This window comes from Sarcophilus harrisii, chromosome 1 (assembly GCF_902635505.1).
Source record: "Sarcophilus harrisii chromosome 1, mSarHar1.11, whole genome shotgun sequence".
Taxonomy (NCBI): domain Eukaryota; kingdom Metazoa; phylum Chordata; class Mammalia; order Dasyuromorphia; family Dasyuridae; genus Sarcophilus; species Sarcophilus harrisii.
Genome location: NC_045426.1, coordinates 51,577,430 through 51,596,317, shown reverse-complemented (window position 1 = coordinate 51,596,317; position 18,888 = coordinate 51,577,430). Strand labels below are relative to the sequence as shown.

The window sequence follows — 18,888 nt, the reverse complement described above, 5'->3', positions numbered from 1 at the left end:
GATCCTCATCACATGGCTACTGCAATAGTTCTTTAATTGATAGCCCAATAATATCCCCTTGGTTTCTCCCCCTTTCATTCTCTATGTAGTTGATAAATTGAAATGCTAACACACAGCTCTTGTGTCACTTTTCTGGTCAAAAATCTTAAGTAGTGCACTGTGGCTTCTTCCACGATATGACTTTACTTACATTTTTAGTCATTTCATATTACTCTTCTTCAAACATTCTTCAATCCAACCAATCTGAAACGACTTTTTATTTGCTTTAAAGTCTACACCCTGTTTTCCCTTATTTTTATGAAAGTTGAATCTCCTTGAGATCAAGGATCAATTCATAGTTGGCTTTTATCCTTAGCACCTAGCAAAGCTCCTTACATATAAGAGGTGCTTAAAAATATCTACTGAATGTGGCTTGGTATCGGCCATGAATATCATATATCATCCCCTTAAGATTCCCCAAGTCCTTATAAACTCTCTGAGCTATGTGCCTCATACTGTCTCCTGCTGTCCTGGGTGAGTCATTCTCTGAGGGAAGTTGTATCAGTACTTACAGCTAACAAACGATACCTCCCTATTCCTGTTTCAGGAGTTGGGTCCAACTATGACATGATTCCTGGAAAGTCACTGTGTTAGACTTTATTTATCTTAGACTGTTTATGGTGTACTTGGATGGTTGAGGATTTCTAAGTGTACAGACAAGATGTGGACACTTTTTCTTATAAAAATTTTAACAGCCTACATTTATAATATTGCATTTTAAATGAAATGAGTAATATTCTTTGAATGTTATCTCATTTATTCTTCATAACTGTGAGGCAGATGCTATTTTAATCTCCATTCTACAAAAGAGGAAACAGTCTAATCCATCAATCAATAACTATTTATTAAACAATTCCTATGTAACAAGCACTCTGCCAGGTACTAGATATACAAGCACAAAGAATAAAACAATACTTAAATCTTGATGACTTTACATTATACAAGACACAACACACAAATATATACAGCATAAATATAAAGTTAAGAAATAATATGCACATGGAAAGCAGTTAAATACAACCAATTTGAAAGAGAAGACATTAACAGCTGGGGGAGTCAGAAAAGACTCTGGACAGCAGATGATGCTTGAGCTGTACCTTATAGAAAAATAGGGATTCTGAAGCAGAGGTGAGGAAACAGTGAATTCCATCTATGGAGGATGACTGATAAAAAGGCATGGAGAATAGAGATGGAGTGCAGTGAGTGAAGAAAAGAGAAGGTCATTCTGGCTAGACCACACAGTGAAGACGAAGAATAATGTTCAGGGAAATGTGAAATAGAGGTTGAGGACAGGATGTGAAGGGTTTTTAAAAGCTAAACAGAAGAGTTTGTTTTTTTATACTAGATGCAATAGGAAGATACTAGATTTGGTTAAGGAGAGTCACATGGCCAATATTGCCTTTAGGAAAATTCTTTAACAACAATGTAATATGGACGGAGATAAGAAAAGTCTTAAAGCTAAAAGACGAGTTAAGGGACTTTTACATTACAAGAAACGAAGAGGGACAACTCTGAACTAAGGTGGTATCTCTGTGAATAGAGAAAAGGGCTCTGATGTAGTAAAGATAGGAATGTAAGACTTGGCAATTCATTGGATTTATGGGGTGAGGGAGAGTGGACTATTTCAGAATGTCACGATGGAGGGTGGAGGGAGAAAGAGAAGTTCAATATGTTTTAAATAAGTTGGGTTAAAGATGTCTCTGGGGATATCTGATTTGAAATGTCTAAAAGGCAACTAGTGATGTTGGACAGAAACTCAAGGGAGACTCTGGGACTAGATGTATATCTAGTTACCTAGTTTATCTAGGTACACTCGTTACTTAGTGAGAACACAGAGGATGAAGGAAAGGCATATTCATAATAGAATTTAGGAAACTATCAGAGGTTAGGAGTTGTGATGGGGATGGTGAGCCATTAAAGGATACTGAAAGAGGATATGCATGAGAGTGAAGTGACAATAAAAGCTAGAAAAAACAAGAGTACCCAGAAAGAGAAAGTTGTTAGAAGAGCCAAATGCAATAAATAGGTTTTGTGAATCTATCAGACTTGACAATTAAGAGATTAGAATTACAGAGAGAAATTTTAGTTGAGGGATGAGGTCAAAAAGATTAAAGAGTAAGAGGAGAGGAAATGGGAGTCAATGAGTACAGACACTTTTTCAAGGAATTTGGCTGAGAAAGGGAAGAGATACAGAATAATAGCTTAAGGGACTGACAGGATTTAGTAAAGATTTTTTTTTAAGAACAGGACAGACTTGAGCACTTGAAGGTAATCAGGAAGGAGCCAGCAGCTAAGGGAAAGAAGAGATTTAGGGTGCAATTTTAATCTCTTTAAAGGGGAATGGAATCAAACACATATTGATGGGATTGGTTCTGGCAAGCAGGGACCCTTCTTTGTAGGAAACAGAGAAAAGAACAGAGGGGCCAATGATGTCAAGGGTTGCTGAGATGAAGAAAATTAAATGAAGGACTTTCATTTTCAAATTAAAGAGATAAGATTCACAGCTGACAAAAGAAATAGAAAAAACAGGGGATTTGAGGAGGAAAGAGAAAGATCAGAAAAGTTTCTATAGAAACTTTTGTTTCTATAGTGAGATACTGGGGAACAATAAAAGGACTGCCTTGCTGTAATGAGGGTCCAGTTGAAAATTGATAACATGGATTTAAAGTCAACATAGCTATGAGACTTCCTTCAGTGACTGCTGAGTAGGTGATCAGTGGGAATAATACAAGGATGGAGTTTGACAAAAGAACCATGTATAGAACAAGCCAGTAAGGCAGGGGATAATGTAGAGTTGAAATGACTTAACGATTGGGTTGAGTTTGGAACAGGTAGAAAGTGGAATCTGAGGAAGGGAAATGGACTGGAAAAAGTATTGAGGAGTAGAGGGAATGGAGGTCTCTATGAGGATGAAGAACAAATATCAAGAAGAAGCAGCATGAAGTAGTATGATTAGGTGAGGTTATGTGATTTGCTTTGAGTCCCATAGTTAATGAATGACTGAGACAGAATTTGAACCCAAATTTTCCAGATTTTAAGAGCAGCAATCTATTCACCACATCAGGGGAGATAAAGGGAATTAAACTCTATTCTTTCTTGAACAAGGTGTGATAGTCCTGAAACAAAATGAACTCTTTAGACAAAATATGGGCTGTTCCCCTCAGTGATTTGGCCTTCCTCTGGTACCAATGATGAAATTGTATTATTGTTCTGGTGGCCAACTTCTGGTTCTTCAATGAAAGGCAGGACCACAGTGGCCTCCTTTCTAAGGGCTGGTACCTCAGCTCTTCTGGTTTACAGCTTCAGAAGTTATTTTGTCATTTGTGAATCAAACTTTTAGATACTTAAGCCAGTCCACAGAAATCTAAGGCTTAAATTAATTTGTTTTCCACTCCCTTTTGATTTCTACTCCTTTGAACTCAGATGTTAAAGTGGGGGTGTGAGTATATTGCTTTCAACTCCCACTAGGACCCCCCGGCTAAATTAAGTCCATAAAATTCATTCAAGGGATGCCATTTTCTGAAACTGTGTAAGTAGGTGGAGCCAATGACATTTAGTCCAGTCTATTTTCATATATCTATTAAACCCTGGTAGACATATATCATATAGCATTTACAAAAACATTAAGATGATGGATTATTTTCTGTGCAATGGGGCCACACAGTTTGAATACTTATCAAAGTCATTTCATAGGCAAGAATTCCAATTTATATACGAGCACATCTTACACTCAGTAAGTCCTCATTTAGCATATACAGTCGATTCTGGTTTACTACTGCTCTTCTTGAATAAAATGATTTCCAGGACTTCTAAGTTGGCACAATTATGTAACAAAGGACTTCTTTAGGTTTCCAAAAGCCAACAAAAGTGCATATGTGATGTTACATGAAACATGACTTTTGTTTGAAAGCTTGCTCATATTTCTCATCCCAACAGTATTTAAATGTTGCCACACTGGGCCTTATTGTCCTCCTGCTTTCTATTCATTTTAATCATATACCTAACAAGATCATTGAGAAGTTTAACGATGATGGCATAATTCTTCATAAATTTCTGATATTAACTGCCACATTTGGAGTATCTTGAACTCATAGCATTGCATACTGATCTACCTTACTTCTCTTAGTTTCTTCCTTCAAAGTCCAATAATCCATGCACACTCAGATCACCAATTTTTTGGAGGACTAGTTTTTGTAGAATTCCATTGACATAACAGTTCTGTTCCTCATGTCTTCCATCTCATAAAAAGCAGTATTTCAAGATCATTTTTTAAAACATCAGAAGACATTTGATTATGTCCTCCATTTTACTTCTGTAATGAGAACATTTGTTCATGCTGAATTTCTTTCTCAGAGGATCCTTCTATTACACAGACATTAAAAAGTCACTAAAATTTTAATTCCTTATATCTTGCTTTTGAGGTGAATGTTTCTGTGTCTGTTTTTTTGAAGTTTTCTGCCACATTTGGCCTCTTATCTTTCTGAAAAATTTTAATTAAGAGGTATGCTTCATCAGGGTATTCAGGTATTGACTGGTTTGGAGCCTTTAACACTGTCAATATATTGAATAAGATAGAGCTGATTCCAATCAATATTGCTACTCCACTATTATTTGGCAGTTATATACATACATACATATCAGATCCATAGTGCTGATCTTTTTGCTGACACTCAAGAATTCTTAGGATATTCAAGATCACACCAATATAATCCAACATGAGTAGCATTTCTCCTCCAATAAAACAATAATCTTCCTGTCTGCCTGATAGGTGGGGCCAGATTATGGATTCCTAGATAGAGACATAAGTCTCTCACTTGCTTAAGAAGCCTACTCCTTAAAGAGGTTAGAGAGGCTACAGAGGTGTGTGTCCTAACAGAATATATGATTTGCCTTCAGTATGATCCTATTATGTTGAAGAAGACAAATGTTCACAAAGAAGTTTTTTCTATTTGCTATATTCGCAAGGTTTATGTTTAGTATGAATTATGGGGTGGGAGATGATCAAATGGTGAAGGGTTTCTTACAGTCATTGCATTCATAAATTTCCTCTTGAGCACTGATGTCTCCTAAGTTGTATGGTCTTGTGAAATTCCTTTCCACATTTGTTGCATTTATAAGGTTTCTCGCCAGTATGGACATGCTGATGTTGAATAAGCAATGCACTCAGGCGGAAGGTCTTTCCACATTCACTACATTTATAAGGTTTTTTCCCAGTATGAATTGTTTGATGTTGGGTAAGATGTGCACTCTGGCTGAAGGTCTTCCCACATACATTGCATTTATAAGGTTTCTCCCCCGTATGAATTCTCTGATGTCGAGTAAGCAGTGTTCTCTGTCGGAAAGCCTTCCCACATTCATTACATTTATAAGGTTTCTTGCCAGTATGAATATTCTGATGTTGAATAAGCAGCACCCTCAGACGGAAAGCCTTTCCACATTCATTACATTTGTAGGGTTTCTCTCCAGTATGAATTCTCTTATGTCTAATAAGCTGTGTACTCAGGCGGAAGGCTTTCCCACATTCATTGCATTTGTAAGGTTTCTCTCCAGTGTGAATACGCTGGTGTCGAGTCAGCAGTGTGCTGAGACGGAAGGTCTTTCCACAGTTATTACATTCATAAGGTTTCTCTCCAGTATGAATGCGTTTATGTATGGCAAGTTCTGCTTTCTGAGAGAAGGCTTTCTCACATTCACCACATTCATATGATCTCTCTCCAGTGTGAATTTTTTGATGTCTAGCAAGTTGTGTGCTCTGTCGGAAGGTTTTCCCACATGTAATGCATTCATAAGGTTTCTCTCCAGTATGAATTCTCTGATGTTGAGTAAGCATTGTGCTTAGGCGGAAGGCCTTCCTACATATCTTACATTCATAAGGTTTCTCTCCAGTATGAATACGTTGATGTTGGGTAAGTTGTGTGCACTGGCGGAAGGTCTTTCCACATTCATTACATTCATAAGGTTTTTCTCCAGTATGAACTGTATGATGTCGAGTAAGCTGTGTGCTCAGGTAAAAAGACTTCCCACATTCATTACATTCATAAGGTTTCTCTCCAGTATGAATACGCTGATGTTGAGTAAGCTGAGTGCTCTGTCGAAAGGTCTTCCCACATTGATTACATTTATAAGGTTTCTCTCCAGTGTGAATACGCTGATGCTGAGTAAGTTCTCCACTCCAGGTAAATGACTTTCCACATTCAAGACATTCATAAAATTTCTCTCCAATATGAATACGTTGGTGTTGAATAAGTAGTGTCTTTCGGTGGAAGGATTTTCGACATTTATTACATTCATAAGGTTTCTCACCACTATGAACATAGAGATGTTGAATAAGCAATGTCCTCAGGTGAAAGGCCTTCCCACATTCCTTACATTCATAAGATTTCTTTCCTGTATGAGTAACACGTTTATGTAAAGTTAGTTCTGCCTTCTGAGAAAAGGCTTTTCCACATTCTTTACATTCATAAGATCTCTCTTTAGTATGACTTTTCTGGTGTCTAGTAAGCTGCATACTCTGGAGGAAGGCCTTTCCACAGTCACCGCACTTAAAAGGTTTCTCTCCAGTATGAATTTTCTGATGTTGAATAAGCAATGTGCTTAGGTGGAAGGCCTTTCCACATTCATTACATTCATAAGGTTTTTCTCCAGTATGAATACGAAGATGCTGAGTCAGCTGTGTACCCTGGCGGAAAGTCTTTCCACATTCACTGCATTCATAAGGTTTTTCTCCAGTATGAACTGTATGATGTCTAGTAAGCTGTGTGCTCAGACGGAAGGCCTTCCCACATTCATTACATCGATAGGGTTTCTCTCCAGTATGGACACGCCGATGTTGTGTAAGCTGTGTGCTTTGTCGGAAGTTCTTCCCACATTCCTTACATTCATAAGGTTTCTCTCCAGTATGAATCCGCTGATGCTGAGTAAGTTCACCATTCCATGAGAAGGTCTTCCCACATACAAGACAATGGTAAGGTTTTTCTCCAGTATGAAGACGATGATGTTGAGCAAGTCCTGCCTTCCGGGAGAAGGCTTTTCCACATTCAGAGCATTCATAAGGTTTTTCTCCAGTATGACTAAGGTGATGTCGAGAGAGTGCTGACTTGTTACAGAAGGCCTTCCCACATTCATTACATTTATGGGATTTCGTTCCCGTCCGACTTGTCTAGTGGCAATAATTAATGAACAGTGGTTGAAGGTTTTCTTATATTTATATAATTTCTCTCAAAATTATTTTGATTTTCAATGAGAATTAAATTATCTCTGAAAATATCTATCGCATTAGTTTTAGAAAAAATTCCCTTTGAGCATGTTCTTTTACACTTACTTGGGTCGGAATATAATCTAACACACTATGGAACTTGTCTTGTGCAGAAACTTGCTATTGAAGGAAAAAAGACTACTTCCTGATTGTAGCTTCTAAAATTTATTATACTCCTGATCTTTCACTTTATAGGGAAGTTTCCTTTGGTTTATTTTTACTTGGTTCAAATTTTTGGCATTAGTATGGTACCCCTCTCACCTGGTAACATATTCCTGAGCTCTACTTACCTTGGAGGTAGAGAGACCAGGCCTTGTGTGCTTTTCTTGGGCTGAACGTTCCAGTGAAATGATCAGGTTTAGAGGTGATCCACTGCCTTCAGGCTTGTTGTCCAAAACTAAAAGAAAAAAAAAATCAACATTCCCTCCTCCCTACCCAATCCCATCTATTCTCTATACTTTTTACTATATGTTATCTCTCTGAGATAAATTTCCATCTTCACTGCATATATTTTACACGTACTTGGTCATTTTTCACTTATTTCTTATTAGAATGTGCTCCTTTTGGGCAGGGACAGTTTTTGTCTTTTACTGTATTACAGCACTTAGTACAGTATCCAAAACATAGCAATGCTTGAAAAATGCTTCTGGACTGACATTTCTTTTTTCTTTCTTTCTTTCTTCTTCTTCTTTTTTTAATAATTATAACTTTTTATTGACAGAACCCATGCCTGGATAATTTTTTACATTATCCCTTGCACTCACTTCTGTTCTGACTTTCCCCCTCCCTTCCTCTACCCCCTCCCCCAGATATCTGGCAAGCAGTCAGCCCTATATATGTTAAATATTGGACTGACATTTCTAATTCAATGTCTTATTAACATTTCAAACTCATCAAGTCCAAAACTGAATTTGGCAGCTTTTCTCATAAAGTCATCTTTAAATGTCCCTCTTTTTGTGGGTACCAACACTATCATCCTAACCACCAGTGTTTAGAACCTGTTTCACTCTCATTCACCTCACTTTTCAATACATGGTCATTTCTTTATCTATAATATCTTTCAAACTTGGGCTTTTCTCTCCATTCACAATTACCATCCTAGATCTGGCCCTTATCACTTCTAGCTTGGACTATTGCAACAGTCTCTTAATTGTTCTCCTTACTTCAAGTTTCTCTTCACTCCAGTCCAACCTCCACTCAACTGTCAAAGTGATCTTCCTAAAGTGCAAGTCTGACCCACATCACTCATCTATTCATTCAACTTCAGTGGTTCCCTATCACATCCAGATAAAATATAAACTTTCTCATTTGTCATTCAAAGTCCTTCACCATCTGGCTCCAACCTACTTTGTCCAACTTTACATTACTGCCCTTCACAATGTGCTTCAGCTAAACCAACCTTCTCTTGTGCTTTGGCATGAGACATCACTCATGCCTGGAAGTCAATCTATTCCTGTCTATTCCTCAAAATTTTAGCTTTTCAAGGCTTAGTTCAAGTACCACCTTAGATGTGAATACCTTCACCTAAAAAGCATCTTATATTTATTCTGGATAATTCTTCCATATGTAAAAATTGTCTCCTCTGGCTATAATGTAAGCACCTTGTGGGAAACAACTGTTTCCATGTTTGTCTTTGTATCCCCAGTGCCAAGCAGTGTCTGGCACATTATGCAAGCCCAATAAATGTTTTAGTGTTTATCATTTGGTGAGTAATAAAATAGTAAAATGACTGCAAGTAAAATAAAGTCATACATTAAAAAACACATATACTGATAAAATATTTATATCAAGGAAGATATAAACAATTAAAAAAAGCATAGGAGTGGATTTGATTTAAAAACAAAAATTCCTATTAAGAATACACATTCTGTTCCCAATATAAGTTACTAGTAAGGCACTGCTTGTTGCATTTTTGTATTCAAAATCTCAATGTCTTACCCACAGGAATGTGGTAAAATACTGATTAACTTGTGAAGAATAAACGCTAAGGCACTGAAGTTCATCATTACTATTATACATGGTTTTAACACACTTATTATAATATTAAGAAGATTAAGGAGAAAAGTTTAAAGAAAAGGTTTAAATCATTGTATTTGATGACAATTATACACTGATTATATATAATTATAAAATAAAACCTAAGAGATTCAACCTAAGTAAATGGTTCAACACGATAGTAGGATATAAGTTAAACATTCAAAATCATTTCTTTTCATAGTCTGTTCTTTTAAAATTTAAAAATAAATTTATAGGAAAAGAAATGATGACAGTAATGACAAAATAAATCAATCCCTCATGCATTCCTCTATTAGACCTACAGAAGACCCATATAAAGGCAGCTATAAAAAACAGAAATAACAATAGCAAGAGATAAATATAGAAATACTGATTGTCTATATGCAGGTATAGCTAGTAAAGTAAAAACAATTTATATGAAAGAACATAAGAATGACAGAAGGCATTATGGAGAAAAATTAGAGAAAGGGTGAATTTCTACTTGGAAAATAATAAAGCAGCAGTTATCAAAGCTATCCAATTTTGATTGAAAATTAGAAAAAAAAAGATTAGTGCCCCAAAACAGGTAATTTGAAATTTGGCTACAAGGCAAAAAACAGATTGCTACTTGGAAAAAACCCCCAAAGATTATAAAATATTGAGCAAAGAGGTGGTTACTCAATTAAGGATGACTGTGAAAAAATGAATAGCAGAGCTCTACCAGACCTAAAATTATATTATATAGTACAGTCATCAAAATCACTTGGTACTGGCTAAGAAACAAGAGTAGTGAATTAGTGGAATAGGTTAGGTACAGAAAACACAACAGTCAATAACTATAGTAATCTAGTATTTGATATACCCAAAAACTACAGCTTCTTGGATAAGAACTTAGTATCTGACAAAAGTTTCTTGGAAAATTAGAAAATAGTATGGCAGAAACTAGGCATTGATAAACATCCAATACCCCATACCAAGTTAAGATCAAAATGGTTTCATGATTTAGACAGAAAGCATGATACTATATGTAAATTAGGAGAGTAAGAGATAGTTTTCTCATCAGATCTGTGGAGAAGGAAGGAATTTATGGTCAAAGAACTAGAGAACATTTTGAAATATAAAATGGGTAATTTTGATTACATTAAATTAAAAAAGGTTTGCACAAACAAAACCAATGCAGCCAACACTAGAAGGGAAACAGAAAGCTAGGGAAAAATTTTTTATAGCCAGGGTTTCTGATAAAGATCTCATTTAAAAAATATATAGAGAACTGCTTCTCAGGACAAAAACAAAATTAGAAATTGAGGGGATGAACATCAATTGGGGAATGGCTCAATAAACTGTGGTATGTGTTTGTTACAGAATATTGTTTTCTGGGAAATGATGAGCAGGATGCTCTTAGGGAAAAAAAAAAAAAACAAAAACCTGGAAAGTCCTCCATGACCAAAGTGAAATATACTTTGTAACAGCAATGTTCTGGGATGACCAATAGTACAAATCATCCACAACTACTCTGAAGGATTCATGATGAAAAATGCTATCTATAGCCAGAGAAGGAACTGATTGTGTATGAATACAGATCAAAGCATTCTTTATTTTTCTATCTTTCTCTTTCTTTTTAACATAATTTTTCTTGAGGATTTTTGTTTTCATTAGGATGGAAGATTCCTCCCCTCCCCCCACAATTTGACTTATAGAAATGTTTTACATAATTTCATATGTGGTTTCTTAATTGTGAGTGGGGATGAGGGAGAGAATCTAGAACTCAAAAATCTCAAAGCAAATGTAAAAAATTTGTTTTGCATGTAACTGGGGAAATATAATAAATGAAAAAATATATAAAATATTTATTATATTATTAAATAAATTAAAACAAATTATAATACAAGTCATTCCCTAATTGATAAATGGTCAAAGGATATGAACTGACAATTTCCAGAGGAAGAAATTAAAAGCTATTTTGGATCACAGGAAAAAATGTTCTAAATAACTCCTGATTAGAGAAGTACAAATTAAGACAACTCTGAGGTACCACTTCATACCTTTCAGTCTGACTAAGATGACATGAAACGATAATGATAAATATTAGAGGGGATGTGGAAAAACTGGGACACATTGTTGGTGGAGTTGCGAAATGATCCAATCATTCTGGAGAATAATTTGGAACTATGTCCAAAGGGTTATAAAACTGGGCATACCCTTTGATCCAAAAGTCTTATTATGTGGTCTGTACCCTAAAGAGATCATGAAAGAGGGAAAAGGACCCAAATGTGCAAATATGTTTGTAGCAGCCCTTTTGTAGTGGCAAGGAACTGGAAACTGAGTGGATGCCTATCAACTGGGGAATGGCTGAATAAATTATGGTATATGAATGTAATGGAATATTATTGTTCTATGAGAAATGATGAGCAGGCTGATTTTTCAGGAAAGCCTGTTAAGATTTTCACATGAACTGATGCTGAGTCAACACAAGCCAAGAAAATATTGTACAAAGTAACCACAAAGTTATGTGATTATAACAATGTGGTGATTCAAGGCAATTCCAAGAGACTTAAAATGAAAAGTACTATTCATATCCAGAGAGAATTATGGAGACCCAATATGGATTCAGGCATAGTTTTTCCATCTTTCTGTTTTTATATATTTTTTCTTTCTCATGTTTTTTTTTTCCTTTTTGGTCTGATTTTTCTTGCACAGCATGACAAATATGGGAATGTGTTTAAAAGGACAACACATATTTAACCTATATGAGATTACTTGCTGTTTTGTGGAGGTAGGGAGGGAGGGGGAGAAGAAAAATGTGGAACACAAACTCTTGCCAAAATAAATGTAGACAACTATTCTTACATATTTTTGGAAAATTAGAAAACTATTGAAATTTTTTTAAAAAAAGATTTTTAAAAGAAAATGAAAAGCAGTTTGAATGCAAAAGGAATTAAATTTACACCTCACACTAGAGTATGTCTAAGTTCCAAGTGGACTAATGATACAAATAGAAAAAAGAAACATAATAAAGAAACTTAGAAAAAAGTAACCTAATTTGAGATGGGGGAGTGCTGTCTCTTCTTTAACTATTTCTATATTTCTATTACTTCCCTTCAGATTCTAGATCTTCTGACTCTTCAAAAGTTTTATTATTTTGTCCAGTTCCATAAAGAAAGTCCTTGGCAGTCTAATTGGTAGGCACTAAACCTCCCAATTCATAAAAATAGTTATAGATGTTTTTATTATATTGTCATAGCCTGACCATAGAAGTACTCTTTGTGGTAGCAAGAACTAAAAATAAAGTGAGGGGGAAAATTGGGGAATGAATAAACAAAATGTAGTCTAAGCACATCATGGAAAAATGACCATGTTTTAAGAAACAATATATAAGAATGCAGAGAAACATAACATCCACATTAAATAATGTAGAACAAAGTAAACAGAATCAGAAAAACAACTGATACAAAGACTGGACTAATGTATATAGAAAGAATCAAATGAAATTGAATACTGTATAATTGCAACACGGCTGAAGAAATGTTGACATATATTTATCTTTTCTCTGGAGAGATAAAGGAATAAGGTATGGGATGATGAATATGTAATCATATGTGGCTGATATCTTAGTTCATATTTTTCTTATTGTTTTGCTTTTTATTTGTTGTAAGTCTTTTGGTGATTGTGATATAGTAACATAAGACATTAGTAAAACTTTAAAAACTTTCTTGAGGGCAGAGACAATTTCATTTTTGTTCTGTCCCCATTACCCAACAACAATGTTCAGCACATACTATTCATTTAATAAATATTCAGTGAAGTGATGTCTCACTGGATTGGAGAGATAAAGGGATACATAATAACAATAAATTATTATTTATAAATAATAATAAATAATAAAAATAAAGCACCCATAAAAATATAAAAACCACCATCAGACTTAAAGTTTAAGTTGACTTAAATCAATCCTAAATAACCAGCTAAGCTAAGTTATTGTTTTCAATAACACCTCTACCTGATTTCTATTCACTCACCTGGGCAACTCCATCTTAGGACTTCCTCCTCAGCCCTCCATGGTACTCCCCCTTGCTCTAGATGGTAAATCACCTCTGGCTTAGAAACTGCAAGTCCTGCTCATTGAAAATAGGAAATTGGTGAGAAAGAAGAATCTCAGAATTCAATCCCAACACTTCTGATTTTGGGGAAAAGTGGCTTAATATGGAGGTCCAGATCATTATTAAAAAGAATCTCTCAATGTGCTTTATATTATTTTCCCATTAAGTATAGGTGAATGGGTCTGGGCTCAGGAAAAAAAAAAAAAGCTAGCACTGGACGCTTTTCATGTTTTCAGGTATTTATAGTGGGTCCATATAGAAGGAACCTGGACCTGGGGTCTTTTAAGATTAACACCATATTTGTAGTCTGAATGCTCTGGCTTCAGGTCCCAGACTCAGTTGCTTCATATGTATGATGATAAAACTAAGGTTCTATCAAACTCCAGATGTAAGATTTTATGAATATCAGGGGAAATAGAATCAATGCAATAGCAATAAAAAACAAAGACTTTTCATCTGGAAGGAGGTAGTATAAATTCTCTTGATGGTTACAAAACCAGTAGTACTCTCTGGTCTATGTATGCCTGGCAATAAGTGCTAAATAAATATTTTTGTTTGGTAAAGGATGAAGATGAGTTTCAATGGACTGATTTTGTTTTATGGGAGGAATCTGTCCTTACCTAAGCACACCAGATTCTTATAGTTCTCCTGCATCACATCTCTGTACAATTCCTTTTGGGAAGGGTTCAGGTGATCCCATTCCTCCTGGGTAAAGTCCACAGCCACATCCTTGAATGTCAGTGATTCCTGAAATATCAAATACATTTGTGCCAAACCAGGGACCATCTCTCCCATGGATCTGTGAGAAGTAAAAGGATCAGGAACCAGGGAGCAGTTCTCAGTGTTCAGGCTTCAGAATGTTCTACATCAAATGTCTGTAAAATATCTGTACTGTGTCTCAGTTTGTAATGGATTTTGAATCATGTGACAACACAATATGAACAACTCCCATCTATCTCTTTTTGACTTATAAAATACATTTCTGGATTGCAGAGTATGTGAGGGGGTGTGAGGTATAATACCAAATTGATAGGAAGAGGCTAGGTTGTGAAGACTTTAAAGGAAAAATAACTAGGGACATACAAGATATATGTAGTGTAGATGAGAGGGAGTAACCTTAGAGGGAAGATTAAATAGAGGATTTTGTATTTGATCCTTTAGGTAACAGGGAATCACTGAAGTTCATTGAATGAATTCTAACGGTGACATGGTAAAACCTGGAATTTAAGAAAATCACTCAGCTTGGTAGCTGAGTTGAAAGATGGATTGTAACAGGAAAAGAGACAACTTTGAAGGCTCCTCTTAACCGTCTGGATTGTGGCTCTGTTAATGAAGGGAAGGGGGCATTCATACAGAACAGAGGTTGAGATTTTTATAACAGATTAGATATGTGGGGTAACTGAAGATTACACTGAAATTTGAAACGTTATAGGCTGAGAGGACACTGATACCCTCAACAGTAATGAGCAAGGAGAGAAGAAAGCTATGGATAGAAGGGGGGGAATGATGAGTTCTTTTTCTGGACATGTTGATCTGAGATGCTTACAGGGCATTACATATCTAAGAGACAGTTTGTGACAAAAGGCTAAAGCTCAGAACAAAGACTGAGGCTGAATATATAGGTATGGGTATCATTAGCAAAGAGACTATAATTCTGATTATTGAACTCATGGGAGATGAGCTCACCAAGTGAGACAATATCACCAACAAATAGAAAAGGGCTCAGGACAGAGCCCCAGGGGACAATCATAGTGGCTGTGACCTGGATGAAGATCCAGTAAAAGAGACTGAGGGGTGTTCAGACAGATAGAAGAATCCAGAGACAGCAGTGTCACAAAAACCTATAAAGCAGAGAGCATCCAATGGGAAGACAGCAAAGACAAACGTCCAAGGCTGTAGAGGTCAAGAAGCATAAGGACTGGGAAAAGGCCATTAGATTTAGCAATTAAGAAATCATTAAAAGGTTAAAATAGGATGGCTGAAGATGCAACAAGTGCACATGTTAAGGGCTTGTCGGATTAGAATTAAGGAATAGAAAGTGTCAGGGAATTTTGAAGTGAAAAGAAGAGGAGCTCATTTCCTCAGTTTTTATGGCCTCTATTTTCTCTATAATGTAAGAAATTACTTTGGAAGTGGAATATGAAAAGCCTGAAGAGGGAAAGGAAAATTTTGAACACATTGGTGAGGAATGAAATAGAGAATTAGGAAGGAATAAAGACTGTTTTGCTGCGATGAGGGCCCAAATGGGGTTCAGATAAAGTGAATTTGCAATGAACTCAGTCAGAACTGTGGAAAGACCATTTAGCTTTGTTCAGTGAATAGTGAACAGAAGATGAAAAAAAACATGCTAAGAGTAATCAAGGGCAGAGTTTGATAGGCTAAGAGGGAAATTTCCTTTCCCTAATCCTATCCCTGATCTCTTGGCAGCCTGTCCTTGTTAATCACTCATTCTTCTCTTTAGTATTCTCTTCCCTAGGTTTTCAGGACACTGTTCTACCTGGGCTTTCTTTCTATTTGAGTGCTTCTTCTGTCTCCTTTTCTGCATTTTCATCCCAATTATGGATGCTGCCCATAGACATCTCCAAGACTGTTCTGGTTCTTCTTTTCTTCATATATACCACAGATCAGAAAACTATGGCTGAAAGCCAAATCCTGTTTTTGTACAACAGGTGAGCTAGACATCATTTTTACATTTTAAAATATAATAAAACTTTGTTTACATTGGTAGAAACCATCCCTAAATTGCAGGCCACACAAAAGCGATCATATGATTGCCCGCCCCGTCCCAGTTTTGTATATTTTGCTTGGTGGTATCCTTAGCTCCCCTAGATTCCATTATCTTCTCCCTATAAAGGATCTCAGATCTATTTATACAGCCTTCACCTCCTTGCAGGTCACCAGCCTTGCATCTCCACTGCCCTTTGGCCATCTCCAACTGGAAACACCTTAAATTCACCGTAAGCAAAACAAGCCGAAGGGATTCTTTCTCCCTCGCCCTCCCCTCCCCTTCTGATCAGAGCCCAGACTCCCACCTCCCCTCGATAACGCAGCACTGTGCCCCCTCTCACCCCCACCCTCCCTCTGGTGCCAAGCTCTCTCTTTTCTGTCTGACTAACACGTAACGCTCGGATGCCGCCGCCACATTGTTCCTGGCCCTCACCACCTCAGGCCGGGATTATTGCTTGGGGGGGGGGGTCCCCATCGGCCAATTCTCAGCCAACGCTCCAAGCCCCCCGGGGCTTCCTGTCAGCCCCAGAATCAGAGACAAGAAGCCCTCTGTAGCCCCCCCCGAGCCGCTCGGCCCCCCCTTACCCCGACTCCAGCCCACCCCTTCCTTCCCTCAAAGACACCACCCGGGGGAGCCCGGCGTCTTCCTCGGCTCCGCCCCCGGACGACCTTCGGTCTCGCACCACTACTTTCGGGCAGCCGTTTGCACCCCCCACAAAAGCGATCCCCCCCCCCCCCCCCCCCCGGCATCCGCCGCGGCACGTGCCGGCTCAGAGGAGGCGCTAGTAAACATCCGCGCACTCGATGGGAGGCAGAGCGGCCCCGCTAACTCTGGGCGGAGGCTGGAGGGGGACAAAGTAACGTCCAAGGGAGAGCGCGAGCGGGCGCGGGGATGGATGGAGGGGGGGATGGAGCGGCATGACACGCGCCGTCTGTGCTCCAGCTTCCCCCCAGCGGCTGCTGACGGGGCCAAATCACCTCAAAAGAGGGGAAGCAGGGGGGGGGGGAGAAAGGGAAGGGAGAAAGGAGCGCTTGGTGGGAGGAGGTAGAGAAGGAGGTGTGGGGGAGAAAGGAGTGTGAGGAAGGGGAGGGAGAAAGAAAAAGGAGGTGGGGGAGGGGAGGGGAAAAAGGGCGACTGTAGAAAAGAGGGAGGAAGGAAGAAGGAGTACGGGAAAAGAAAGACGGAGGAAGAAGGGGGAGGGGCGGAGAAAAGGGGGGAGGGGCGGAGAAAAGGGAGAGGGGAGGTTAGGAAGGGGAGGGGCCGAAAATAAGAGGAAGGGGAGGCGGGGAAAGGGGGAAGAAGAAGGGGGGGATGAAAATAGGGAATAAGCGGAAGGAAGGGGGAAAGAAGGGGAAAAACCGAAGTGATGGGTGAGGGAAAGCTCCCTTTTTCGAAAATGGAAGTGGGGGAGGGGAAGGAGAAGACAGGGATTGGGAAGGAAGGACATGAGGCGGTTCAGGCCGGGACAGGACGCACGCGGGCCGCTAACCTCCCGGCTCAGCGGCGGCTTCGTCCCCATCCTCCTCTGTGTCTCCCCAAGCTCGGAAGGGACCCGGAGAACCGAAAAACAGCACGAGGAACGGTAGGAGGAAGCGGAAATCACGTGAGAGATCGCTTTCCTCCCTCCATCCTAGCAGGTCCCTCAGGTCCGCAGGTATTGCCATGGCAACCGCTCCTGTATCTGGGCAAACAGTCTCCCTACTTCCGTCCCCCGCAGCCAAGGCCTTCTGGGAAATGTAGTTCGGTATCTCGGAACAGTTTTTGTGTTTAGATGCCTGAGAGAATAGAGATCCTAGAGCCTTCCGAGACTTTTTGAGAGGTGTCCTGTCCCTTTAGTCTGAATTCATATCCCAGCAGTCCTGTCCAAGCACCCAGAGCCGGTTTCAGGCAGGGGGGAGGAAGGAGGGAGGAAGGAGGGAAGCCGCATTCCCTCAGGGACCTGCCACTATAGAGTGGCTTTGCCCCAGGTTGTGATTCCCTAGTTTCCTACGAGTCCCTCTCCAGCCATACATCTGCGCCGTCTCCACAAGCTACTGGATTCTTTGTCTAGGAAAAGTTGGACCTCTGTATTTGACTTAGGGTCTCTACCTCCCTCTTCCACCCCCATCCCTGAACATCAGTAAACAATCAGTAAATGCCAGGCCCTGTTCTAAGTGTTAGGGAATACGGAGGAAAAGCAAAACCAGCTCTTGCCTTCAAGGAGTTTAACATTTTTTAATAGTATTTTATTTTTCCAAATAAATTCCAAAGATAATTTTCAACATTCACTTTGGCAAAACTGTGTTTCAAATTTTTCTCCCTCTCTTCCCTCCTTCCCAAGATAGCAAGCAATCTTATATAAGTTAACATGTGCAGTTCTTCTGAACCTATTTCCATATTTGCCATGCTATACCAAAAAAAAAAAAAAAATCAGATCAAAAGGCAAAAAAGCAGGAGAAAAGAAAAAAAAAACAAGCAAACAAACAACAAAAAAGTGAAAATATTCAGCTTTGATCCACATTCAGTTTCCCTAGTTCTTTTTCTGAGTCTGGATGGCACTTTTCATCACAAGTCTATCTGAATTGCCTTGATTCACATCACTATTGAAAAGAGCCAAGTCCATCACAGTTGATCATCATAATGGGATAATAAAATGATGTGGGGTGGTGTAGACACCAGATATAGTAAGCACCAAAAATTGGGGCTTGGTCATATGAGGAATGCACAATGACCATTCTCTTTGGCAAAAGGTAGATTTATATAGGGAAGAGGTTACAGGCAAAATGAAGGGATAC

At 38.4% G+C, this 18,888-nt stretch overlaps 1 protein-coding gene across 1 annotated transcript; it reads right to left on the bottom strand.

Annotated features, from left to right (window-relative positions):
* Positions 1 to 862: 862 nt before the first annotated feature.
* LOC100933118 (zinc finger protein 420) lies at positions 863 to 17,922 on the bottom strand. The gene is made up of 5 exons (XM_023498186.2): positions 17,604 to 17,922; positions 14,007 to 14,133; positions 13,306 to 13,401; positions 7,585 to 7,691; positions 863 to 7,198 (listed from the first exon to the last, which is right to left on the bottom strand). The coding sequence occupies exons 1-5, from the start codon at positions 17,631 to 17,633 to the stop codon at positions 5,075 to 5,077; spliced, it is 2,484 nt and encodes an 827-aa protein (XP_023353954.1). The 5' UTR covers positions 17,634 to 17,922; the 3' UTR covers positions 863 to 5,074.
* Between the last annotated feature and the right edge of the window lie 966 nt (positions 17,923 to 18,888).